This window comes from Paramisgurnus dabryanus, chromosome 7 (genome assembly GCF_030506205.2).
Source record: "Paramisgurnus dabryanus chromosome 7, PD_genome_1.1, whole genome shotgun sequence".
NCBI lineage: Eukaryota > Metazoa > Chordata > Actinopteri > Cypriniformes > Cobitidae > Paramisgurnus > Paramisgurnus dabryanus.
This window is the reverse complement of record NC_133343.1, coordinates 35,920,967-35,948,843: the sequence shown is the minus strand read 5'-3', so window position 1 is coordinate 35,948,843 and position 27,877 is coordinate 35,920,967. Positions and strand designations below refer to the sequence as shown.

The 27,877-nt window shown below is 37.0% G+C and overlaps 2 protein-coding genes across 3 annotated transcripts; both read left to right on the top strand.

Moving 5' to 3' along the window:
* The first annotated feature begins 419 nt into the window (after positions 1-419).
* On the top strand, positions 420-6,162 carry oxtrb (oxytocin receptor b). Its single transcript, XM_065279410.1, has 3 exons — positions 420-550; positions 882-1,947; positions 4,340-6,162. The coding sequence occupies exons 2-3, from the start codon at positions 1,026-1,028 to the stop codon at positions 4,564-4,566; spliced, it is 1,149 nt and encodes a 382-aa protein (XP_065135482.1). The 5' UTR covers positions 420-550; positions 882-1,025; the 3' UTR covers positions 4,567-6,162.
* A 2,988-nt stretch (positions 6,163-9,150) lies between these two features.
* tespa1 (thymocyte expressed, positive selection associated 1) lies at positions 9,151-26,030 on the top strand. Of its 2 annotated transcripts, XM_065279734.2 has the most exons (11): positions 9,151-9,333; positions 10,020-10,163; positions 12,868-12,910; positions 14,672-14,712; positions 15,344-15,397; positions 16,131-16,170; positions 19,883-19,978; positions 20,113-20,321; positions 20,397-21,364; positions 21,974-22,058; positions 25,133-26,030. In XM_065279734.2, the coding sequence occupies exons 2-11, from the start codon at positions 10,031-10,033 to the stop codon at positions 25,267-25,269; spliced, it is 1,806 nt and encodes a 601-aa protein (XP_065135806.1). In that variant the 5' UTR covers positions 9,151-9,333; positions 10,020-10,030; the 3' UTR covers positions 25,270-26,030. The 2 variants fall into 2 exon arrangements, with proteins under 2 accessions (XP_065135806.1, XP_065135807.1); XM_065279735.2 differs by lacking the exons at positions 9,151-9,333; positions 10,020-10,163; positions 12,868-12,910; positions 14,672-14,712; positions 15,344-15,397 and adding an exon at positions 19,720-19,766 and having other exon boundaries at positions 16,148-16,170.
* Positions 26,031-27,877: the final 1,847 nt, after the last annotated feature.

Below are 27,877 nucleotides of genomic sequence, written 5' to 3'. Positions count from 1 at the left end.
AAACATATTTATATTCAACTACCAGACTGCGTACTGCGCCAGGCAAATCATAAGGCATACAGTAAACACATGGGACAAAATATAGAAAATTTCCATCAATATTACTCAGATGAAAAATGTCAGTTCTTTTAACAAAAAATGACCTTTTGCAGGCATGTTTTCATACTAGATGGGGCAATAAATATTAATTTCTTGTCACAATGGGAACCTTATACTGTAAAATAACCCTTTGTTGTGACACACTGTTAACTAACTGACAAACTGTTAGCACATTATTGCTGCAATAATAAATATGGCAAAAAAGGATTGAAATATTCCAGTGCGGCACAATGGCACTCAGTGGTAGAAATGTGTAAGTGCAACGACACAGACAAATCCAGCACAGTACTCTCATAAAACTGCACTCTGCTTTGTGCGTTTGGAGACGCAGCTACTGTGCCACAGCACCTATAGGATTAAATAAACTCTAGGTTTGTTATACATCTATGAAAACTGTTTGCATTCCAAAACCAAGACATATAAAATGGACTGCTCATGAAGGATATTTAAGGTGGGTGCTTTTTAGTTCCAATTCTCCCAATAGTCTTAATATTCTTGCATCGTTTTAAAATACACAGAATGTAATGTTAATACAATTTAATATTAATTAATGTTTTACTTTTGCTTTGGGAAAGACAACAAACTGCGATCCCGATCTCTAATAATAATTTTTATATTAATACATTTTCAAAATGTATATATTTTATATACCTCAATTACATTTTACACTGTATGTCATATTCCATGTAAAAATTACAAACTGAAAGTAATTAAAAGCACCCATATATCTGATGGAATGCTCCATTACATCTGCACCTAAATCACATTTTTTTGTTTAACAGGACTTTCTGTGATTTCTTTTTTGAACATCATCATATGGTGTTAATTGTAGAGCAAAGAACATCAATTCTACAAATGCGTAAAAGCATATAAGAGCCGCACTTGGCCCGTGGGAGCGGCGCGCACGGGGGCGCATTTTACGCACGATGGAGAGTCTGCAGAAAAACGCGATTTTCTGGTCCTTCAACGACTCGTGGGTGAATTCCAGCAGGGAAAACGACAGCACGAAGTTGAATCAAACGACAAACCCTCTGAAGCGTAACGAAGAAGTGGCTAAAGTCGAAGTAACGGTCCTGGTTTTGATCCTAGTGTGCGCGCTCGCTGGCAACCTGTGCGTGCTTTTGGCTATCCACACAAGTAAACACGGTCAGTCGCGGATGTATTATTTCATGAAACACCTGAGCATTGCTGACCTGGTGGTGGCTATTTTTCAAGTGCTCCCTCAACTTATTTGGGACATTACTTTTCGCTTTTATGGTCCGGACTTTTTGTGCCGCCTGGTGAAGTACTTGCAGGTGGTCGGCATGTTTGCGTCCACGTATATGTTGGTGCTGATGTCCGTGGACAGGTGTTTGGCTATATGCCAACCACTTCGGTCCCTGCGCCGTCGAAAGGACCGCTTTTACGTGATCGCATCGTGGATTATGAGCTTGATTTTCAGCGCGCCACAGGTGTACATATTCTCGATCCGCGAGGTGGCCGACGGAGTGTACGACTGCTGGGGGGATTTCGTTCAGCCCTGGGGCGCGAAGGCTTACGTCACGTGGATAAGTCTCACCATCTACGTCATTCCCGTGGCCATCCTAAGTGTGTGTTATGGCCTGATAAGTTTTAAAATATGGCAAAATTTTAAGTTGAAGACCCGGCGGCAACAGTGCCTTTCTCTGACCCCGCGCCCAGGTAAAGGCGCTGCGCTCTCACGCGTCAGCAGCGTCAAACTCATTTCCAAGGCCAAGATCAGGACTGTGAAAATGACATTTGTGATCGTCCTGGCTTATATTATCTGCTGGACACCGTTTTTCTTCGTTCAGATGTGGTCTGCTTGGGATCCAATGGCTCCAAGAGAAGGTAATACAAGGGTGAAAATCAATAAGCAATGAAATGTTGTCGTCTTTCTGTAGTCTAATTGGAAGAAAATTAAGTTAGCAAATGTCATGGGTTTGATTCCCAGGGAAAACACAAAGGATACTTTTAAAAATGTATAGTGTGATAAACTGTAAGTCACTTTGGATAAAAGCGTCTGCCAAATGGCACCTGAAAACATAGGGGAACTGAAAATCACTGGTTAAATGTAACTGCAAAATGGTTCAGTCATTAAAGGTTTCACTTGTTTTATTTTTTGTCTCAAAGTCTCAAAATAACAGTTCAAGGGCACTTAGGTTGTTTGTAGCGTAAAAGTAAATAGTCTGACATCAAAGTGGCTTTTTATCCTGACCCAGAGGAGTCCAATTTTCCTGTAATTTCATAACATCATTTCATTTTTAAGAATGGATGTTACCAAACCCTGGAGGCCCGAACAAAGACCATTTACTACTAGTGTTTTTTTCTCTATGACTCCTTAAAAACAGAGAACATGGTTTTAATTAAGTTTCCTTATAAGAAAAATGTCAAGAGTTTATCTTGCACTCAGAACACAATGGCAATATGAAATTTAAAATCTAATTTAACCTTAAAAATAAACTTAACATTTAATTATTTTGAATGATAGCAATGTTTAAAGTAGGCCTATGGGGTACAGGTAGCTGCTTTTGGTTTGAGTCTTCACTGCATGGGCACGCGTTGCACCAGCAGGTGTCCTTAACGTGTGAGGTATGACACTGATTACAATTACTGAAGATAACTTTAATGAATTACATATACACACTTATCAGCCACTGTTCAATTGCTTGTTAACACAAATTGCAAATCAGCTAATCAACAAGCAACGCAATGCATTTAAACTAGGGGCCAAATGATCTTATCAGATTTTTAAAGCAACACTATGTAGTTTTTTTACCTTTAAATAATGTCTCTAAAAGTATTTCAGTGATAGAAAAACTTTTAACTGGACAAATTGTACTGTTGCTGCAACCTGAGCAACCTCCTAGCTGCTACAAGCACACTCTGAAAGTGGCGGTGGAGGGTAGGAAACACAGCCCCGCCCCTCCCCCTGCCTGCTGAAGAGTGTCTGATACCAGGCACTGTTGCGCTTTTCAACCATATGGGGGAGCTGTAAGTCATTTTTACATGGAAACTGCATAGTGTTGCTTTAAAATGCGAGAGACCGCAAATATGATAAAAAATCGACGATTTACCAGTTTTGTTGCTATAGTGTGTCGATTGCCACTATGTTGACACAATACACCACATCATCAAATTCCCTTCACCAGGGCCGCGCAAAGACATTTTGAGGGGCATTAACCCAAACAAAAAAAGGGGCACTTAAGGGGGGTGGAACAATTAATATAGTTTTAATAAAATAAGATTGACGTTGGATGCTGACGTCGGATCAACGTTAAATCCTGATGTTGGATCTTGACCCCGTACCAACGTTGGATCCTGACGTCTGATCAATGTCTGATTTTGACGTCAGGCCAACATTGGATTTTGACGTCAATACCTAATTTTGAGCAGATGTCTAGGTGATTTAAGACTAGTTAATATCTCCACTGAGAACACAGGAAATCTTGCGATGTCTCTAAACAAACACGACGAACAAGATGTTGAATATTTGCGATCGGAACGGCGCTGAACTGCAGATTCAGACACTCTTAACACACCGCGCACCACAGGAAAAAAGATGATCAGGAATTGATTTTCATAAGGTGGAAAATCTTCCCATATTCAGCCCGATTATCTTTTGGTGTGTACCGGGCTTTACTTTGGACTGTGCCTGCTACTCCATGACTACGTTTTTTTATGGTTTCATCTTTAATCAGCTCACTTTCTGATTGGGTTTTGTTTTGTTTCACATGACAATCTTCAGCATGTGTGCGTTTGTCCTCTATGCTTCCCCCACACAACAGGATTTTTTATCGTTATATTCAACATCTTTTTGCAATCAGAGCGCCTCTGAAGTGCTTCCGAGCAGATTCAGATGCTCTAAACGCACCGCACACCACAGGAAAATCTGATAAGATAATCGGGAAAAGACGATCGGGACTTTCCCTAGGATTGTCGTAAAATCGGTCCAAATTCAGCCTGATTTCTTGGTGTGTGACGGGCTTTTGGCATCTAGACATTCAAACCGAGCATCATTTTAAATTCTATATAATGTGCCAGTGTCTCCTTGTGCCCATTTATACAGTATAGTGTGACAACATGCCCCGTTTTATGTGGCATTTCCTCTTTTCATAAATATAAGGTTGTGGTATTAATATACAGTTGTTAATATTTGTTAATAGTTATAAGTATAATCCTTTGTTTTAACATTATCTAAGGACAGTATAGTGATATTTTGTACTCTTCTTATCTTTTATAGCCCTGGCATTTATCATTGCCATGCTTCTGGCCAGCCTCAACAGCTGCTGCAACCCCTGGATCTACATGTTTTTCGCAGGTCATCTCTTTCGGGATCTAATGCAGCACTGTATCGTGACATCTCAATGTGGCTGTAAGAGGCAATGGAGATCCAGGAACCATTCGGGCACGGGTGTGATGCGCAGCACCAGCAGCCAGAAGAGTGTGACACAAACCTCTACCACATGAGACAATACACCTGAAGTATATGTAACCGTATAGAGGCCAGAACCACAAGATAATATAAGCTAAGAAATCACATCATTGTTACAGGTATTATAATGTGCAAACCTAAGCAATGGAGAATCTTCTGTCCTCTTGATCTTAATTTACTCACTGTACACGAATGCTTGAGTACAACACAACGTGACATTTTTGGTACGAGCTCTGCTGCACATTTGCATAGTTAATATATGCTTTGAGATCTACCAGAGACAGTTTAATTTCAGATTCTTGTAAAGCTTTATATCAGAAGTGACTGTTTGGATGATAAAGTAGCTAGTTTTGACACTAAAGCTGCAACCGGAAGATTATGATCAGGATGGTTAAGTAAGACAGCAGTTTTTACCAAGTTTTTATGTTTAATCAACTCAGATTTACAAGGCATTTCCACTTACTATTAGGCATGAGCCGGTATAAGATTGGCGGTATGATAACCTCTAGCAAAAATACCGTGAATACATTTCACTGTGTTGTGGCATTGCCATTGCAACACTTAAATTTCTTATTTTCAAATGCCAGGTAAAAATAAAGCCTTTAAATTATAATATGCTTTAAAAAATATATAATATGTACGTAATGTATATTAAATATAAAGATCAAATCAATCACGTGACTTTTCTATATACACAGCTCATACCTTGGAGACGGTATCACAGAACATTTGAGTGGTTTTGAAACCTTGACTGTTTAAAACCTCTGTATGGTTTGAAACCGGTAACGTGCTCATGCCTAGTTAATATTATTTAACTTGACTAGAGATGAGTAATTTTTTTTCTTTTTTTAACTTATAAAATTAGCTGAAATATGTCAACTTCATTTTATAAGTTGTAGCAACTCTTGTCAAGATAAATAATAGTAAGTTAAAATGCCTTGTAAATCTTCTGTTATTATAACTACTGTATTTATAAACTATCTGCCATCCAAGCTTGTATTATATGAAGTAACGAATGACACTATAAGTACAAATGAAAGTACAAATATCAGCACTTCTTCACACTGTCATTATCTAATTTATGAGCTCAAAATAAAATGTTTACTATTTTCTGAATGAAAGCACATTGACAGACGTTCAAGGTCCAAACAGGCCAAAATGCTCTCATTGGTTAAGAAACATTTCTCGAAATACTGGAGGAATAAACATTAGGGTCGATTTTTAATGCATTTTAATTTAAGCATAACTTATTTAGCATGATTTTATAGTACAGTTGTTTTTGTTTAACTACACCAGTTCTATGTAAAGATAATATTGCACACAGCGGTTTAGAAAGGATGTCACTTGATTCACTTTAAATAAATGTAATCTTATTCAAATGTGTTCTAATTAAGGCATTTAAAGTATGTGAATATGATAATTCATGGTGAAAAATTACAATGTATATATCCCATTGTTTCTCATATGATTAATGAATTTGAATATCACACGCTGGCAAAACAATGCTACAAATTGATATGGATGTTCAAAACCAACAGGGGTAAATAATGCCAAAGCTTTCTCCCTTACCTATGAGAAGTGAGCAAATACGAATGTCTGACCATGAATCAAATAGTTTTTTTTTTTTTAAGATGAAGGCTATTGCTTATTTTACAGTTATACTGTAAAATAAAATGTGTGCTTTTAAAGTCATCAGAGTTGCATGCTTGGATGCTGTTTAATAATAAAGTTACAGTACAGTTTTCTAAGTGTCCAAGTATTGACAAAAAGCTTAAAGCACCTCTGGTTCACTTTCCATAAATCAGTTTTATCAGTCATATCTCAAAAGTTGCACACAGGCATTTAATTAAAAGCTCATTATACAACTGTCTATGAACTACAAGAATATAAAGGACTTTAAATCGAGAGCACTTCATCTGGCTACTTGTATGCAATGGTGTAAATGACTTGACAGTTAATTAGAGTCCTATGATAAGAGTTTACATAATCTCACCGAATAAGCATTGTATAAAATGTCATTTAGATAGCACTGGATGAATGCATACTTTAGTTGACAAATGAGTCGGACGTTACCTTTTATGTGAGTTGTAGAACTGGTAAAATTTTAATTCCCTTTTTTAATTCACTTATTTATCTGATTTGTCCTCATTCGTATCTTTAAAAAAGCTGTTTGGCAGGTGTGCCTAAAAAATCCCGTCTAGAAATTTGTAAACAATTTAATTCAAGGAAAATTTTGTCAATAAATCATATATCCCATATCATAAACAAACACTATTTTAAAACACCAGAACCCTATACCGAATGCTTTTATTATGTAAATGATATTACCGTTCACATACTGACACCTAGCGTTTCAAAACAACGTTGCAACAAGAAGGTGCTGCTCTTTTTCTTCACACAGTACACTGGGCTGTTGCATCTACTTTGCTTTCTTATCTGATATACAAAACAAATCTTTTAGTTAAATAATAATTTTAGTTAAAAAATAAAAAATCTACAGTGACTTCAATACATTTTATCAGTATGTGTGCCCCCTAGAATCGAACCCATAACCTTTTCCACTGCTAACATACTGTAAAGCTGATCCAATTAAGATACAGGGACACTTAGGGACGGTTTCCCAGACTAAAATGCATGTTTAAACAACCTTATTTTAAAATCCCCTCACACTGACATATCTTAACACAGGGGTCTCCAACGTGGTGCCCACACAGAGTCAGCGAGGTGCCCGCCAAAGCACATTCTATTAATAACCTCAATTGTAATATTTATTTATTACTATGTTAAAATTTTAAACAATACTAAAACATATCAACAATTAAAATAAAAAAAGTAAAGCAAAAAAAGTTTTGAGTAGACTATATCAAAAAGTAGTCCTCTAGATTGTTTTATCCATTGTGGTAGCTCACAAAAAAGGTTGGAGACCCCTGTCTTAACATATATCATTGCCATTGGTTTGTTTCAAGATGTTTGTTTTTGTGAGGTTTCTTTGTAAAAACTACTCAAATGTCCTAATATAACTCAGGCCCAGTCCTGGATTAATCTATACCCTGTCCGGGAAACTGCCCCATGGCGTTTTTTTATTGTAGCTCCTTTTGTTAATGATAGCATGTTTGTGCAATGTGTGGTTTCAGTTATATAATTTCTACCAAATTATGCTGTCAAACACAAAACTAAAAAATAACACTGTGGTGCAAGTTATCTCTAGTGAAATCCAAAGTGGCTCAGAGTGATAAAATGGAACTGGTTTTAAAAAGATTACTATTTTAAAAGTTGCCTAATGAGTTTGTCAACAGTACGGTCCACACACAGAGGAAATGATGCCAGTTGCTGTTTTACCGCACACACTTGCAACAATATCTTGAAATCGAACATCTTTTCCTTTTACAGGAAAAGCAAACCAATGTCACACATTATACATATCACCAAAAACTTTCCACTTGATAAGTAATCTGTTAGACCAGTGGTTCTCAACTCTGGTATATTTACATCTTGATACATTTTAAAAACTTTATAACACTTTAATAATATCTCAATGTAAACAAACATCAGTAGAAATTCAGCTTAGATTTTGCCCTGATATAACAAAATAGGGCCACGTCTTACTTATGTCGCACCTTTTGTGTCTTTATTATCTGTCACACCCAGTTCAGTTCATGAATATCTGCAATAATAACCTGTTAGTTGAATGTGGTGTTAAGAAGTCAGACATGCGAAACGTGCAGTGCCGGTGAGGCCGTGGGTCAGCTAATATGCCAGTCCTCTCAAAATGTATTTTTTCAGTGTAATAAAACAATACATAAGTATTTACAACTGGTACAGTTACAATGCAGTCTTATGAACACTTTAACATTTAGTTTCATCTGCAGTAGATCATTTGCATAATGGTAGGCAAATTGCATAGCACATTTAACAGCCAAATTATTACTGAAAAGGCTTTGAGCAATCTTAGTATTTCATTACACTTACCTTTGAACAAAAACCCTGTAAATGACTATTTAAGAAACTTAAATGTTATAACTTTCTATAGCCTATCCTGCTGAAATAAATCAATAGAAATCATAAAATTTTGATTGAATGGTACTGGTTTGAATGGAAAGTGCATATTGGTCTCTTAACTGGCATTGTGTTGGCTTCTTTAGGTGAGATGTTATCTGGCAGATGGGACCCAATTAATGGAATAAGGCCCAAAACGCACTACATGAAGATATTTTGCAATGATTTTACGGGTAAGCTGTTTCATACACTTTAAAAATGCTGGGAACAAACCCAACCATTGATTTAAATTAAACTAGAAACTAAACTAGAAAATGTCCAAATTTGACCCAACCATGGGTTGAAACAAACCCAGAATTTTCATTAGACAGTAATATTTATAATGCAAACCTTAAAGATAAATATATAACCACAAATCTCGTACCACACTAACCACCGGCGCATGGTTTTAAAACGTTCATATCATTATATCTAATCATTTTACGCTGTCAGCATAACTGCCAAAGTCAGTGGTGTGTAACAATCTTCAGTACAACACAACGGTATGTGACTGTACTGTATAGTATAGTTCCCATTACACACACACACACGCAGAGAGAGTAGCACATCTTCCTCTTACCGCTTCCGCCAGTTAACTGCGCGTCATGACTCGGCAGCAAAGTTTGCGTTGGCGGCACAAAAATCGACCATGGCTGTGAATCTCACATGCAATGTTTTTAGTTGTGTGACAGACACCACAGAAAATGTAAATTCACATCAGGAGGGTGAACTGCTATGAGAATGGAGTGATCTGGGCGCATTTTAAGGTAGGTAACGTGATGCTGCCCGGTGCGCAATGGAAAGCTCCATTAGATGTTTCAGTTTAGTTCACGCTGCGTTTTGAATTGTTTTATATTGTTATGTTACTTTCTACTCCGCCTTAAACGCATTTTAATATAGACTCTGGTGTGTGTTTTATTTTAGTCAAGTAAATGAGGAGTGACTAGAGCGATTAATGGCTGCTTGCAATCTATTTCCTTTAAAAAGCGCCGCATTCATGTACAGCACGTATAGGTGCATGGATGACAGCAGATGCATGATGCGGACACACTTGTTGAAATTGGGTGCTAAGAGGGGGGTTAACAATTCAAATTGTGGAAGTGATGAATGCCTAAACGTCATGCAGCTTTAGGTATTTAAAGCGCATCTCATGCATGCCGTTATTCAGTAGCTACACGGTTCATGGCCGCATTTAGTTGTTTTTTTAATCATTGATATTTTGTCACAAACCAAGTTTACATTTGCATCATGTGATTTTAAGTTGAAAACATAAAGCAGTATGTGCAATTCTTCCTTTTGTAAAGCCTAAATTGCGCTACACAAATAAATGTAAATTGATTTTTTTACGCATAGAGGGATACCGTCCTCAACTTCATAATGCCTTATAATAAATGTTTACTAAAAGTGTCCAAACAGACCTAACAGCACAAGTGTTTTGGTTTGCTGTATACAGCACTTTCAGTGATGGAGAGTCCGTCGCAGATTGAGAGGCGGCAGGCGTGGGCGCGCAGCACCCGCCGCAAGTTTACCGTAAGAGAAACGGAAAACCTTGATCCTCATCTTCATGCGTCCCTTCAAGATGACGTCTTTATGGATGGTGAGCATTAGGTTAATGTTTAACTTTAGGACTTATGGATAAAGCTGCATTTCCTCTTAGGCAAGTAAATGTAATGTATTGGCACACTTCACTATTGAGTTTTTTTTAGCTCATACAGGGTAGGCTACATAAAATATGTTGACACTTAAAGTAGCCTATAGTCATTTCATTTTGTTTTTATTATAATGAATCCCACATGGTTTGATATTTTCTCACGTAGTGCAGTGGCATTCATACATTTATACAGTTTTAGTTCAAAAAGAGGAAGTTCATAAAGTTGGTTCTGCATGCCAATTCAACCTACTATTTTAAGTTTTGACTTTAACTTGACATAACTTATAAAAACAAGGACGTAAAGTATATAAATTTCAGATTTTTATAGGTGTTACACAATGCAATTACATTCATATATGTTTTAGTTCATAAAGCAAGCCCATAATGTGCATTGAAACTGAAAGAACATTTAATTTATAATATTTTTATATTTAATGCCACATGGTTTTATATTTTCTCACTACTGCATGGGCATTCATACAGTTTTAAGTGTTTTAGTTCATAAAGCAAGCCTATAAAGTATATTGACACTTGAAGTCATAATTTTTTATAACGAATGCCAAATGATTTGATCAATTCTCACGTAATGCCAGTGGCGGCTCGTGACTGCTCATCCGAGGGGCAAATTCAAAATAAGTGTTCGGAGTGTCGTGTGTTGCTTGCATTTTCAAAATATTTGTTTTTGTGTCACGTAAACCATGTGCATGGGGCTGTTTACACTTGGTATTAAGATGTGTTTTCATCAATCGGATCACAAGTGGACGAGAGAGACACATTACATTTACACCTGGTATTTAAATCCGTCTCTTTTGTCCACTTTCGACCGCATCTGTGCTGAATACTGTGAGGGGGTGGTCTGTGAGACGGTGGGCGAGTCTCTCTGCTGTCATTCAAACGCGAGCAGGAGTAATTATGAGTTTATGTGGATGCAAACTAATATAATGTCGGAGTCCACTGCTTGTTTAGCAAGTATACATGCTGCACAGAGTTTTTTACGTGTGTATGTTAGAGCTTTCTCTGAATTTTCAGCGCAATTGATGAAATAGGATCGCACAACTTTCACGCTTTCAAAACGAAACTACGGAGAACATCCGCAGTAGTTTTATCAATGAAAGGCTAAAAATAGCGCTGTTCACGGCAGAAGTCAAAAAAAGACGTAAAATTAGTTTTTAATACCTCAGATTAGATAAATGGGCGGAGAGAAGGCGGTCGCGTGTGGCTGTTCGAACACATTCAACCACATTGCGTTCCGCAACTCCAAAGCGATCCAATCGAAAGTGGTTTCGACTACCTTTGAATGTGGTTGAAAGTGGTCGTAAGTGGACGCGTTCAAAACGTTTTGAACACCGTTTACACCTGGCATTAACGTCGTCCACTTGTGATCCGATCGACGAAAACGCATGTTAATGCCAAGTGTAAACAGCCTCCATAAGGTGTTTTCTCAAAATAAGTGCCTGCTGCATGCGCATCAAAACCGTTTATGATAAAAGAGACAGTCGCATTCACAAAATACACGCTCGATTCTCCCTTAACAGTAAACTCTGATTACGCATAAGATTATGTGAGTTTTTGGCCTACGCGAGTGTCTCTTTTATCATAAACCCTTTAGACGCATCTGCAGCAGGCACTTATTTTGACAAGACGTGATGCACACAGGATCTCTCGACGTGCAAGACACATATTTTGAAAAAAGGAACCACACATATGATTCCTACATACATGTTGCGACGAACTTCGCATCGAGCGCCCTTGAATAGAGAAGTCACCGGCCGCCACTGCGTAACACAATTGCATTAGGGCATTTTTTAGTTCATAAAGCGAGCCCATAAAGCAGTGGTTCTCAAACTGTTGGGCGTGAAATGGTGCCAGGGGACCCCCAGTTTTATGACATTTTAAAAATACATTCATTTATCACAAATTCTGTGCAATTAGCACACATTGTGTACTTTAATATGTTTTGTTTAATTCAAATACTAAGTTTAGGATTGTTTTATGTCATGAATTTTCTTTGGGGCGCCACGAAGGGATACACCCTACAGAAGGTGGGGAGCGGATGCCGAAAAGTTTGAGAACCATTGGCATAAAGTATACTGTAATAAAGTATATCTTTATTAGAATAAATGCTGCATGGTTTAAAATTTTCTTACACAATCTAATGCAATGCCATTCATGCCGTGTTTTACTTCATAAAGTGACCCCACAGAGTTTATTCATTTCTTTAGAATAAATGCCACATGCATGCATTTCTTACACAATGCAATGCCATTTTAAAAAAATGACTAAAGAGTTCAGATACTTCTCACAATGCGAAGCAGCAGTGTACTGTATGTATGTATGTATAGATGTATGTGACAGGTCGGTATATTTTGGCCACACGATTTTAATCAAACGATCGTGTTGTTCTCTTAAATCAGGTCAGTCTAAATAAAACTCATGCAGTTTGTATCTGTTAAACTGATAAATGACAGACCACAAAGTCCCTTCCAAAACAAAAAGCTTATTTTCACCTCTCTCTCTCTCTCTCTCTCTCTCTCTCTCTCTCTCTCTCTCTCTCTCTCTCTCTCTCTCTCTCTCTCTCTCTCTCTGTCACACACCCATTCTTAGACAGACTCTTAAGATCACCATCTGACTCTTAATTTTGTTTCCACAGGATGCTCTGCAGGAAAGATTGAAACTTGGCTTCAAGGTTGTGGGTGAGTGTTTGTGTTTCTTTATGTTAAAAGACAGACAAGGGGTTCCTGTCAGTTGTAATATAACAACAAGTATGTAGAAAACCACAACATGTCATTTTTGTAGGGCACTGAGGTTAAAAACATACCAGTAACCTAAAATAGGGCAGAGGACCAATCGAAATGCAGCTTCACCTGACAGCTTTCAGTTGAACACTTACATCACCTTGCTCTATTTATAGTTTTGTTCTGGGGAAGATTCTTGTTTCAAGGTTTTTCTTGTTTATTGCTTTGCTGGATCAGGAAATAGCAGAAAAACTTGACTATACTGTCATCGTTTTTCAGTTTAGGCTTGACGTGTTTCAACAAGTAAAAAAATAAATGCTTTTATAGGTATCTTTACGACAAAAGCAGCACACATTTGTTTGAATCAATTTTATATCCGGTTGAACACCAAATGACAATTGGTGTTGTATGCCTCAATCATAATCACAAGGGCAGAAACCTCAAAGTTTTAACTCTTAAATACACAAAAAAATTAATTTCAATTTTTTTTAATTTTTTAAGGTAATAAATAAAAAATGTTAAGGTAAGAGGCCGCAATCAATTTATTTAAGCTACATTTAAAAAAACTTGTTTAGATGCAGTTTAAATAAATTGATTGCAACCACTTACGTTAAAAAAAATGTGTAAATTGAACAAATAATTTTTTTCAGTGGTTGCAATCAATTTATTAAAGCTACATTTAAACAAAAGATTTTTATTTGATTTTTTTATATATCCATCTATTTTTTGTTTAAATCAGGGTTCCCACGGCCCGGGTCCTTGAAATCCTTGAAAGTTTGTGAATCTGGGGGGAAAAATTCAAGGCCCATGGAAGTCTTTGAAAATATACATGCATAGATACAGGTCATTGAAAGTGCTTGAATCTATTTTATGCAAGACATTTTCTGGAAAAAAAATCCATATTTTTCTCGGTGTAGTGTAGGATAATATAATAAAAATTTTATACTTTTAAAGCACACATGCTAAACTGTTCGCTTTTAATGCTTATATCTTCTGTATGCGAATGTTGATTCATTCCAAAATGCTTTTTTGCATAATTATGTTTGACACATGAAAACGTCTCGGGTTACGTATGTAACTGTTATTCCTTGAGAAGTGAACGAGATGCCTCGTCTCCCTTGTCATACTTCCTGCATCCCTGTAACGCCGTCTTTGGCAATATTTCAGATAGCGATATACTTCCTGGCTCCCGCTCACCCTGTCTTTGTCGTAAAGCCTCACCATTGAATTTGATATGCACATTTAGACGCACTTACCCCTAAAGTGTCACCGCGAGTTCTCTCGAAACGGAACTGTAACAATGTATCGTAAAAGGTTACACGATGTAACTTTGCTCTCACTTGAAATGTGTCCCCACATTTAGTCCTTGAATTTAACGGTATTGGACCTGTAAAGTCATTGAAAGGTCCTTGAATTTGAAGTTGACTAAGGTTTGGGAACCCTTTTAAATGTATGCTTAAATAAATTGATTGCAACCACTTACCTTAAAAAAATTAAATTAATAATTTTTTCAGTGTTCTTTTAAGAGCCTTTGACAATAAGTGCTACTGAAAAAGGATTTGTCCTGCATGTGTTTGCTTGCGTGTGCTTCTATTTTCGTTGTATATTTTTCACTGCATGCAACTCGCCCACAGACTTATGCTGATTCAGAGTTGATTAAAGTGAATTTTTTACATTTTTGTTTTACTGGTCTCTCTGTTCTGCATCTTATCTGCATAGGAATGACGCCAGTCAGGCGAAAAACAGTCACCAGACAGTAGGTAGGTTGAATAAACTATGCAGTACAATTCTGTTTTTGCCAACATGAAAATGCGTAAATGGAATTATCTGGTAGCCTGCAACACTCCAAGCGGAATTACACAAATGTCACATTTGCATATCCAATGAGTATGCATACATTTACATATTTTCTGCACTGGTGATAGGGTAACTAAACTCACCAGAACATGTAATCAGATATGAAATATAGCATACTTGGCCTACTGTCTAAGGGGTTTGGAATATTAGCCTGCACCCAGAGTACCCCCCCCCCCCCAACGATGGCGATTGGGTGGAAGAGGGATGCTGCAAAACGGTCGGGAGGGACGGCTATCTGTGCCGATTGGTTGGATTACATCACCATGCTCATTGCTTCTTCCAAACTTAGTTAAATAAACCTCCTTTAAATATGGTAAAACAAAGTAACACTCTATTTACATAAAATATGAAAGCATTGTCAAGTTAGCTAAAATATAACGCAAACAAATACGCACAAGTACAATACAGTATGCAGTTTTTAAAGGGTATAAATGAGACATTTCTGTTCTGTGTAATGAAACGGCATAGATCAACACTTTTCACATTTGTATGTTTTTAAACCGATTAAAGTTATACTATAACTAAACTCTACAGGTCCTTTGAGGACAGGTGCCAGCTTTGAGGATGATCTGAGTCTGGGAGCCGAGGGTGAGTAGAAACTTCTCTATAGCAACAGTAACTCGGTTATTATGTACTAATTGGATCATGTGGTTACAGCCAATGTTCTCACAAGAGTTTTAAATGTCACATGCCAGGGTATTATTTTCTTTCTCGATTCATAGACAGACAGAATCTGATCGACAACCCCCAAATATTGCATTACTGGTTGGCACAATATATTTACTACAATGCCAGTCCAGAGCACTGAATTTTAAATCCTATTATTTTAAAAACTCCTTTGACTGATATCCTTGCTCTGTAAAAAGTAATAGTTGGATTAACTTAAAAAAATACTTCAATTAGCAACACCTAAAAAAAATTAAATTTGAAAACGCTTACTTTTTTGGTGTTATCAAAATTATATAAATTTTCTCACGTTAAATAAAAATTTGACAAAACTTATTTTTTAAGTGTTATTGATTGAAGTAATTTGTTTAAGTAGATCCAATTTTCACTTTTTACAGTGTGTGCTTGACAGTAAAGGTCTCATAATCAGTCTGATGATTGTGATGTTATATGAAGCATAATTGTAACGCACCTGTCATGGGTCTCTAGCACCTTTCTGAATGTACAACACACCACAACAACATCCTCGTTATTAAAAACATGTGCATTTTGATTCAATAAACATGCACAGTGAATTGAATAAATTGTGTTTAAAATGAGATAAAAGTGTAGTTTTTAGTCATTTTGTTTATGCCTGCTATTATTTTTTCAACAGCTACTGCACTGTACACTGCATCAAATGTGTCACAGTTTAGGTAAGAAATATACTGTTTTCAAATGTCTAATTTGAACAGCTCCTTATTTTAATTAACAGTGTCATTTACTGTATATATTCCAGTAAATCACCACTTTTGATTAAATAATTATATAGATTATTTTATGCAGCACCCTTTAAAGGATAATTCCGGTATTTAACACTTTGAGTCTCATTTCTGGTTTGTTTTGGATGAACTACAGTGATGGACACTGAAATTTTGACAATGGGTCGTGACTTTTCGACTTGTTTAGAAGCGTCTCTTCAGAATGGAAGTCAAAGACCATGCACAAACATGTAATTAAAACAACACTTAACGTTCATTTTCAAAACTGTGCTACTCACCGAGTGGTTCGTGGTGTTCGTTGATGATTAAAAACAAGTTGTGTAGCGAAATACAGTTTCTGTCGTGTTTTATTTGGCATTTTGTAAAATTCCATTGACTTCTCTTGGAAGACTCATTGCTCGCTGATATATCACTCCGCTGCCGGTACACAGAAAAGGGTTGTTTACATGTGGTTGTAGTTTTTTCGCTTGGTTTCTCTCAGAATTTTTTTCCCCCATATTTGATGGCTCAGTGACCAGCTTTAGGTTTGAAGTTGAGCTCGATTGTGACTGTCTATACGCTAGACACCGAGCGTACTTGTATGGCAAAGTGGTTGTCGCCATCAAGTGGTCGGGAGTGTGCTAACGCTTCAGACTCAAATATAGAGCGGAAGTATATACGCGGTTGTGAGGTATCTGAAAAAATAGTTCCACTATAGCAAATAACATGGATTGAAATCATACATTGATTGCGCCAATATATTTGTTTTTAATCATCAACGAACACCACGAACCACTCGGTGAGTAGCACAGTTTTGAAAATGAACGTTAAGAGTTGTTTTAATTACATGTTTGTGCATGGTAATTGACGCTTCTAAACGAGTCAAAAAGTCAAGACACCACCCATTGTCAAAATGTCATTGTCCTTCACTGTAGTTCATCCAAAACAAACCAGAAATGAGAATCAAAGAATTATCCTTTAACACAGCATTTATAGCGTGCTTTTTACAGCATAGTGTACATATTTACATTTGTGAACCTGGACCACAAAACCAGTCTTAAGTAGCACGTGTATATTTGTAACAATAGCCAACAATAATGGTATGCAGTGAAAAAAAATGATTATGTGCCTTTGTAAATTTAACTAAATAAAAGGAGTAAATTTTACTAAGAGGCGGACACCACTTAAGTATTTTTACTTTCTACATAAAAGTACATGTTTAAGTATTCATATTTTTTATCAGTGATTTTCTTTGGAAAACATACATTCCAAAGCATATAATCATAATTTTTACTCCACTACAATTCATAATTTCAAGTTTTTGGTTTATATTTAATATTTAAGTACAATAAACATCTAGTTTTTTTTACTTTTACTTAAGTAAAAAGTACTTTTGCATTTTTACTCAAGAAAAGTAAAAAGACACAATTTTTATGCAATTAGGTATTAAATCCATTTTAATATGGAATATAAAAGGAATACAAAGTCTTCTATGCTTTAGAATGTAGTGAACATTTTTTAGTAAAGTTAAGTAAATTGTTCCCAAGACAAACACTCTGATGAAGCACAGACGCTTGGAAAATGTACTTAAAATACTCAGGTAGTGTCTGCCTCTGATTTTACTTTTAAAAAGTCTTGTAAATTAAAGTAAAAATAACACAAAAACTGTGAGTAATGTAAGTAATTCTAAATGAATACATTAAAGCAACACTATGTTGTTTCCATGTAAAAATGACTTACAGCTCCCCCATGTGGTTGAAGAGCGCAACAGTGCCTGGTATCAGACACTCTTCTGCAGGCAGGGGGAGGGGCGGGGCTGTGTTTCCTACCCTCCACCGCCACTTTCAGAGTGTGCTTGTAGCAGCTAGGAGGCTGCTCAGGTTGCAGCAACAGTACAATTTGTCCAGTTAAAAGTTGTTCTATCACTGAAATAATTTTAGAGACATTATTTAAAGGTAAAAAAACTACATAGTGTTGCTTTAATGAATAAATGTAACATAATTTTATCATGCTAAATTCACTTAAATATGTAAGAAGAAAATTAACTTAATAATTTTGTGTTGAACGACTTAAATGATTTCAGTAGATATAACTAAATAGGCAGTTGACTTGTAGTTCCCAGCATGCTTTGCATAGGACTGCATTTGGAAAGTAAAATTTGAAATTAAACGCTATTTATGTGTTTTAAACTAAAAAGAATGTTCATGTTTCTTTGAGATTTAGGCGAGTTTCTGTTTCTTCTTTGAGTTTTGTGATTACCATCAATCAGCTTGTAGACAATAGGTGACACGATAAATATGTTTTGGTAACAATATTATACATAATCAAAAAACATATTTTTTACAGTGTAATTTAACTTTACTTAGTAAACTTAAGTAAATTCAACTTATTGTTTTTTTATAATTTAAATAATCTTTTCTAAGTAAAATTTACTTAATTTCACAAGTATAAAATTTACTTGAAAAACCAAGTGCAAAAACTTGCAAAAGTTTGTAAAAATATTACTTATTTTTTTTTTAGCGTGGGTCAAAATTAGTGATTTTCTTTTTATGCCTAAAATCATTAACTCTTTCACCGCCAGCGTTTTTAAAAAAAGTTGCCAGCCAGCGCCAGCGTTTTTCATGATTTTCCCCAAAGTTTAATGCCTTCCAGAAAATGTTCTTCTTTAAATATATAAACATACAATATACCAAATGAAAGAACAGACCCTCTGCTTTCAAACAAAAAAAACGTTTCATCCTACCTTTAGTGGTTCTTTTGCAATCAGCTTTTGAATATGGGTAGGTTTTTGCAAAAACACCATATTTTGAGCAAAAAGCAGAGATAATTCCATTTTTATGACAGACTTTTCATAGAGATCCCATTCAGAGCGATCTTTAAAACAGACACGGACATGCAGCAGCTTGCCATAGGGCAATACTTCCGGTTTTAAAAAGTTGCGGAAGGGCGCCACCTGGTGGATAATAGCGGTATTGCGGAAAGACGGAAAATCTCGTCATTGGCGGGGAAGCGTTTTCTCTTAATTGACGAGATATCTCGTCAATGGCAGGGAAAGAGTTAAGATATTAAGTAAAGATCATGTTCCATAAATGTCCTACTATAAAAATATCAAAACTTTATTTTTATGAGTGGATGCAGTTTATAAGAACTTCATTTGGAATACTTTACAGGCAATTTTGTCACTGTTTCGATTTTTTTCCAGATTTTAAAATAGTTGTAACTCAGCCAAATATTGTCCTATTCTAACAAACCATACATCAATGGAAAGCTTAACAACTTTTTCAACTTATAAATTTCAATTACAATTTGACCCTTATGACTGGTTTTGTGGGATAGGGTCAAAACATATAATTTTGATGGTATGTCAAAATTACACATTTACGCACACATAATTTCACATTTATGCATTTGGCAGACGCTTTTACCCAAACACTATACATTACTTTTATCAGTATCCTATGTTTTCTTTGGTGATTAAACCCCTGAATTTTTTTCCTTATGCAGTGGTCTACCAGCTAACACATGCAGTCACAATAAAAATGCATACAAAAGTAATTATAAAAGCACTAAATATAAACCTAAAAGAAATAAAAGACGACAAAATGCATAAAGTGAATAAGTGCATATGAGAGTTTTATTTTGACATATAGTGTTTGTGTACCAACAGCACACGTCAACAGAAACTCAGCCTGCCGTTGCTTAACATGGGCCAAAGCGTTGCATCCAGTGCGCTCTCGGCCGCTACCAGCAGGACTGTTTCCAGGTAAGAGAAGTGTAGCAGAAGATTTAATCTTTTGGCAAAGATAAAAAAGGTTTTTGAAGTAGCCGTCTCTGTTGCTGGACACGGTTTGTATTTTATCTTTCTTCTTTATCCTTTACTCAACAATTTGCACGCAGCGTGAACGATGTTCTCCAGATGCGGGCTGAAGATGCAGAAGATACTCTCTATCAGCTTGGCTTCGGTTGCGAGGAACCGCAGGTGACCGCCCGCATCCCCCTCCGATTCTTTAACTTCCCGTCCCAGCTCCGAGGCATCAATTTCCGCCTCTTCCTCGAGTCCCAGCTCTCCAGGATACACCAGGAAGATCCGTGTCTCTCATTAGCAAGTAAGAAATGATTTACTATAACTATCAAAGAATAAAGTCCTTTTACCTATAGCATCACCTATCTTTTCTCTGCAGGTCGTTTTCGACAAGTAGAGGCGTTGACGGCGATGGCCAACGCTTTTTATTCGTTATACTCACATGTATCTCGAACGCCGCTTCAGAAGCTCGCCCCGCCACAGTTGACCCTCACCTCACCAATCACAGAGAGAACCATGTTTCGATCCAGCGTCCGCAGCGAACCGCGTTCCCCCGTCGAAAGACTGAAAGACACAATCTCAAAGATGTGTTTGTACACCGGTTCCCGCGGCTCAGATTCGGCTTCTCCGAGCGGCTCACCGCGAAAGCGTAAAAGCTTGTCGGACAAAACCGAGAGCTGGAATGTCAATGCTGATGATCAGGGTACAATTCCAGACCTCGATATGGAAGTAGATGATTTGGAAAAAGATATGGACTGGTATACAGAGACATTTGAACTGAGGAGCGATGAGACCGAAGATGTACCTTTACTAAATTCAGGAGATAAGGAAAAAGTAACACTGTCTACATTATCAGACTGCACACAAAGTGACAAGGAAATGGAGTCTGACGGTTCCAATCTGCCTTCTGTTTCTTTAAAGAACACGAGTGTTACCATGGTACCCGTTCCTGTCATTACCCATGACGTCATACACCCTCAGGTCATTGAATATGTGAATCAAGCACCTTATCACTGCACAGATGTCACAGACTCACAACCTTCCCTTAAACAGTCTTACTTAATGAATTTAACCATAACATCACAAAATGACCAGGCTGCCGCTCCGCACGATGCACTTTCTGAAAATCGTCCCGATGACCTTTCATCCGAGCATGCAGTCTCCCCACAAAAGTCATTGTGTCAGATCACAGTCACCGGATGGGAAGGCGATGCCATCGTTCCCAACAAAGACGCACATGAAGTGTGTTCATTCGACGTCCAAAAGCAGTTAAGCACGATGCAACTACTTAACCTGAGCAGGTTAAATCAATGCCCAAAACAAGGAAACTCTTTTGAGCTGGAGGAGGTATTTTATCTCTTTATTTGAATGCTTTCTTGTGGCACATCATTACATCTCATGCCCACACATTTAGAGTTTTTTAACAACTTTTAGTGTTGATTCATACCACCCACAAACATCCTCTTTGTGTTCCTCTGATGTATTAAATGATTCAGACCCCTAATAAGGACATTTAGCATTTAGGCAAAATTTAAATTTTTTTTTTTAAATGTATTTAGATTTGCGTACTGTTTTAAATATGTAAAAAAATGCATATAAAAAGTATAATGTGTGATTAATTTATATATGATCCAGTCTGTGAAAACCAAGCTTAAGTCTTATTTTGTTTATTTACTACACAAAATCATCCTACTTAATGTAAAGAACATTGTGTGGAAATATAATCTTGATATCTTTAATATTGAATCAATGATTTTCATGATCAAACGTTGATGATACAAATCTTATTTTAGATTATGAGACAGGATTTCACAGACATAGTTCCCAAATGCCATTATATTTAATCTAAATGTCACTTTTACAAATCTTACAAAACTTTTACATCAATCCTACGTATTTGATTTGCATATTGTTGCATTGTGTGTTGCGGTCAGTAAGTTTAAGGTTTTAATTCAGGTACACAGCGCAGAAGAAGAGGAAGCAACTTCATCAGAACTCAGTCCCACAGTCACATTGTGTGTTTCAACACATCACCAAAAATGTGAGTAACTACCAATAGTAGTAGTACTTAATTTGGTAGTCACTAATTTGACTAATGCTTAAAGGAACAGTATGTAAGAAATTTGTATCAATTGATCATAAAATGACCCTGATATGTCACTAGACATTAAGAAATCATTTTCATTTCAAATACTTATATCACTGACAACAGTGCTCTGGCCAGGATATTGTCATTTAAAAAGTGGAGTTGCAGCCCTCAACTGATGTTTATGTTGTCATTTTGTGTATTGGCCACCAGTTGGGTGATTGCAGTACCAGTTTTAGCCACAAGTCTTGTTATTGCAATACCAGTTTTGGCCACAATCCTACATACTGTTCCTTTAATTAAAGGCGGAGTCCATGATGTTTGAAAGCCAATGCTGATATTTGAAATCACCCAAACAAACACGCCCCTACCCCAACAGAATCTGGACCTTCTGTAGATAGACCCGCCCCACACATACGCAACCCGGCATTTGATTTGATTTGATTGGCTATAAGTGTGTTTTGGTAGTCGGCCCGTCTCCTTTTCCAAAGCGTTTTTCAAACATCGTGGACTCCGCCTTTAAGTGATGATGTATTATATGTGACTCTGAACCACAAAACCAGAAGTTTTATATTTGTAAAAATAGCCAACAATACAAAATTTATGGGTTAAAATTATATATTTTTTAATGCCAAAAATCATTAGGATATTAAGTAAAGATAATGTTTTATGAAGATATTTTGTAAATTTCCTACTGTATATTAACTTTTTCACCGCCAGCGTTTTTGAAAAAAGTTGCCAGCCAGCGCCAGCGTTTTTCATGATTTTCACCAAAGTTGAATGCCTTCCAGAAAATGTTCTTCTTTAAATATATAAACATACAATATACCAAATGAAAGAACAGAGCCTGCTTCAAAAAAAAAAAAAAAAAAAAAAACGTTTCATCCTACCTTTAGTGGTTCTTTTGCAATCAGCTTTTGAATATGGGTAGGTTTCTGCAAAAACACCACATTTTGAGCAAAAAGCAGAGATAATTCCATTTTTGTGACGGACTTTTCATAGAGATCCCATTCAGAGCGATCTTTAAAACAGACACGGACATGCAGCCGCTTGCCATAGGGCAATACTTCTGGGTTTAAAAAGTTGCGGATGGGCGCCACCTGGTGGATAATAGCGGTATTGCAGAAAGACGGAAAATCTCGTCATTGGCGGGGAGCGTTTTCTCTTAATTGACGAGATATCTCGTCAATGGCGGTGAAAGAGTTAAATATGAACTTGCATACTAACTTGCATTACGTAATAATATTACTTTTCTGAAGTAACGAGTAAAGTAACACATTACTTTATAAATGTATACACATTAATATTTGAGTTACTTTTTTAAAAAAATGCTAAACTTCTCAGTCCTAAAAAACACCTGCAAAGTAGAAAAAGTAAAGCAAAAGTAACTTAAAAGTAACTTAAAGGTATTGCGGAGGATTTTCTTTTTCAGGGTGGATCATCAAGACTATTGGTCCTCCTAGTTGTCAATCAGGAGTGTTGCGCAATTGCATTTTTTTAAAAAGTGGAGAAGGTGGTTCTTTTCTAAAATTCGAGAAAATCCTCCGCTACACCTTTAAGCATTAGGCTACTTTCCATGAAAAGTAACTAAGTAACGCAATTAGTTACTTTTTGAGTAACTTAATATTGTAAGTAATACATTACTTTTAAAAGTAACTTTCCCCAACACTGATCATTAGTACTACACACTCTATGTGTGAACAGTTTCAGTCAGAAATGGAGATGACAGACCAGAGCTTGACATTTTTGCGATGGAAATATGCAATTTCTGAATGCAGAACTTCTCAGTCATAAAAAACACCAGCAAAGTAAGAAAAAGTAACTTAAAAGTAACTTAAGCATTACTTTCCATGAAAAGTAACTAAGTAACGCAATTAGTTACTTTTTTGGGGAGTAACTTAATATTGTAATGCGTTACTTTTAAAAGTAACTTTCCCCAACACTGATCATTAGTAATATGTGTTGCTAAGGACTTTATTTAGACAACCTTAAAGGCGATTAACCAATATTTTGACTCATAGTTGTATCTCGGACAGATATTGTCCTATCCTAACACACCGTACATAAAAAGACCAAACCATACATCTCAAGCTTAGTTTTGGTAAACCATTCTCTGCAAGCATGTAAAAATAGGTCATTGAAATTTGGCTCCCCTTGTGATGTCAGAAGGGGGATAATACCGTTCAGAAAGGGGATAATACCGCTCCTTAATCTGCACTATCCAACAACGGCACTGCCATTTAGTGCAGAGATCAGCTCATTTGCATTTAAAAGGACACACCCATAAACTGCACATTTTTGCTCACACCTAAGTGACAATTTTAACATGATAGTAAATCATCTATATGGTATTTTGAGCTAGAACTTCACATATGTACTTTCTGGGGACACCAAAGATTTATTTGACAAAAGTTTTGTGAAACGTCCCCTTTAATATCCAGTTCAGTTTAATACATTCAGTTTTAAGCAAGCTTATTGGATGTGTAGCCTGGCTCATGGTGCTTTTCAGATCCTACTGTTGCCTCTCCCAAATTGCTTTCTGTCTCTTTTAGAAAGGCATAAGCTTACAAATTAACTTAAAAAATAAGCATTGCAAGTTCACAAAAACCAGCATGTGTGAGAGCATGTGTTGATGTGAGGGGTTCTTAAAAAAAAGAGAGGTGTTTTGCTGAACTGTTATTAACACATCACACATAATGCACAAATTTTAGCCTGCAGATCTTGTCTGCTCTTTCTTTAAAAAATGAAGGGAAACAACATTTAAAGTTACCGTAAAAACGACATACCAAAATTTTTGTTCAAATGTCAGATATGCGTTTCTTGTCTGCCTCAACACATCAACTCACTTTCCTTACATTTATGCGTTTGGCAGACACTTATCCAAATCTACTTACAGTGCATTACAAGCTATACATTTCTCAGTATGTGTGTTCTTGGGACCAAACCCATGACCTTTGTCCTGCTAATGCAATGCTCTACCAATTAAGCTAAACACTTAACAACAGTTCAACTTTGTCTCTCCCTGACAGCTTCACCCTTACGAGGAGACAGTTTCCAGTCAGACAGCAGTGGATTTGCTGAAGAGGAGTTTCCTCATTGCCTGTCCATACCTGAAAAACGTATCGTCACTAAAGTAACGTCAGACGCTCAGCAAGACCAAGAGTAAATGTTCTCCTTTGACCTTCATCGCAGAAGCACAATGACTTTTATCAGACCTTGTCTTAGCTGTTGACTTGAATATTATTTTCATATGTTTTTGAGTCTGTTGGTGACATCGTTGTTCGATGACCACACCCACAAATACATCTACTGTTACTCTGTGTCACCAAGCTGTTTTACTTTATTTTGTGCCATTTGAGTAAAACGGGATATGCTGTGGGAAAAATAGACTGGAAACCAGGCTGCTGGAGGGAAGGTCCTGAAAAATAAGAGGACGTTGGAATAATGATCATAGATTATTTGAGCACAGCGTTGTTGTTTTTTTAAGTAAATGGGTCGAAATGTGATGTGTGACTTTTGTGTGTGTGAACCAGCTGGTGTAAAATATTGTGTGAAAATTATGAACCTCTGGTTTTGTTTGCTGGAATAAGACTCCCTGCTGTAAAGTCGAGTGCACTTTTGTGTGTGTGAACCGTTTTTTTTTTACGGTCTATGGTGTGAACCAGCTGGTGTAAAATATTGTGTGAAATGTCGAGTGCACTTTTTGGTCTTTATATACTTACAAACAAGCAGCGATATTTGTTATTTCATAATATTTGTTATAATGTTAATAAATTATTTATTACAAGTCGGCGAAATGTATTGAAACATTTTGCGAAGACTGTGAACGATGTAGTACTAAATTGTGGAGTTACACCGTTAAACAGATTTCTGTGTTCAGAATTATTTGCCCCTAACACAATCGAGAGCATGGCTGCATCCGAAACCGCCTAATTCCATACTATGTAGTAGGCGAGGCGAGTAGTGTGTCCAAATTCATAGTATTAAAAAAACAGTAGCCGAAAAGTACACGGATGACCAACTACATCTGGCGAGATCCCCGAAGTGCTCATTCGATGGACACTTTGCTATCCCTTGGAGAGGAGTTATCCAACGAAGATGATGAGGGGCATTTTATAAAAAAAAATGTCCAAAAGCGGTAAAGCAGCTCTATTCAAATGCAAATACATATATTAAACAGCTGTCCCTTATGGTTAAATTGTGGTAGTTTAACGTCATTACAGTTAACGACTAAGGGGCTGTCCACACGGAGACGCGTATCACTGTATACGTATAAATTTTTATCGTATTGGCGTTTCATCCACACGGATCCGGCGTTTTGGGAGACTGAATCCGCTATTTTTTGAAACCGGGTCCTAAAGTGGATAAATCTGAAACGGACACCCTTGCGGTTTCGTCTGTACAGCCAATCCGTATATTTTGTGAAGCGAAAACGTCATCACATCACGTGTCGGAAGCGTCACACGTAACAGCAACAACAATAACGGCGGACTACGTGATTGTGTTCGTGCTACAGAAGCTACTAAAGCCTACTAGCTTTATTACAGCAAAATCTATTGCTTCTATGCAATTGTGGTGACCAACAAGCGATAATGGACAACACCATACGTTGGTTATGCGCATGCTCAAAGTCTTCTTCTCCGTGTATAGTGTATATCTGTGGCAGAATTACAGCGCCCCATACTGGTCCGGCATATATACTACACTGCTTTCAGTCGGTTTCATGTTTACAGATTACTTTTTTAGAGCAAGGAAAAAATGATCGGATAGGGAATGCACCGGCTTCGTGTGGACATAGCCTAAAGCAATGTCCCAAATGGCACACTTCATGTGGACTTTCGGTCTTGGGGGCTTAAATTACACGTGCTCGCTTAGTCTAATGCTGGATCCCAAACCGCCTACTTCCATACTATATAGTACGCAAAGTAGCACTTTTTACATACTATATAGTATGGAAGTAGGCGGTTTGGGATCCAGCTTATGAGTCCCTAGGGCCCCCTTCTTCAAATCTTACCCTGGAGGTCCGGAGCACTGCATAGTTTAGCTCCAACCCTGATCAAACACACCTGTGCAAGCTAATCAAGGTCTTCATAATCACTAGGAAATCACAGGTGGGTAAGTTTGATTAGGGTTGGAGCTAAACTCTGTAGTGCTCTGGACCTCCAGGGTAAGATTTGAGGAACCCTGCCCTAGGGTGTCCCACCTGTTATTTTTATGTTCCAAAGTGTGCTCATCAGCGCCCCCTTTGCATCCGTGACTGCTCAAGGCTTCATGGAATTAACCAACCCAGAAGTCCTTGTGAAAGATCAAATGGGACGGATGGGAGGAGTTTACACTGATGGGCAACTTGTCTTCCTATTTCCGATTTGGATGCAGCCCATGTATTTGAAAGTTGGGAGAGGCAGCTTTCCCGCGAGTGGGGGTAGTTTTAGCGGGCGACAGCAGACACGCCCTAGCGTTTCAAAGCAGAGAACGCTACGCTGCTTTTTTCCCAAATTTTAATAACTTATTTAAAGAGACACTCCACTTTAAAAAAAATATATGCTCATTTTTCAGCTTCCCTAGAGTTAAACATTTTATTTTTACCATTTTAGAATCCATTCAGCTGATTTCTGGGTCTGGCGGTACCACTTTTAGCATAGCTTAGCATAATCTTTTGAATCGGATTAGACCATTAGCATTATGCTCAAAAATAACCAAAGAGTTAATATTTTTTCTATTTAAAACTCGACTCTTCTGTAGTTACATTATGTACTAAGACAGACGGAAAATTA

Excerpts from the sequence above, each read along its gene's own strand:
- oxtrb (XM_065279410.1), top strand. The coding sequence starts at position 1,026 with ATGGAGAGTCTGCAGAAAAACGCGATTTTCTGGTCCTTCAACGACTCG. Across the intron at positions 1,948-4,339 it reads TCCAATGGCTCCAAGAGAAG|CCCTGGCATTTATCATTGCC; the intron begins GTAATACAAGGG and ends TATCTTTTATAG.
- tespa1 (XM_065279734.2), top strand. The coding sequence starts at position 10,031 with ATGGAGAGTCCGTCGCAGATTGAGAGGCGGCAGGCGTGGGCGCGCAGC. Across the intron at positions 12,911-14,671 it reads ACTTGGCTTCAAGGTTGTGG|GAATGACGCCAGTCAGGCGA; the intron begins GTGAGTGTTTGT and ends TTATCTGCATAG. Across the intron at positions 21,365-21,973 it reads ACTCTTTTGAGCTGGAGGAG|GTACACAGCGCAGAAGAAGA; the intron begins GTATTTTATCTC and ends GTTTTAATTCAG.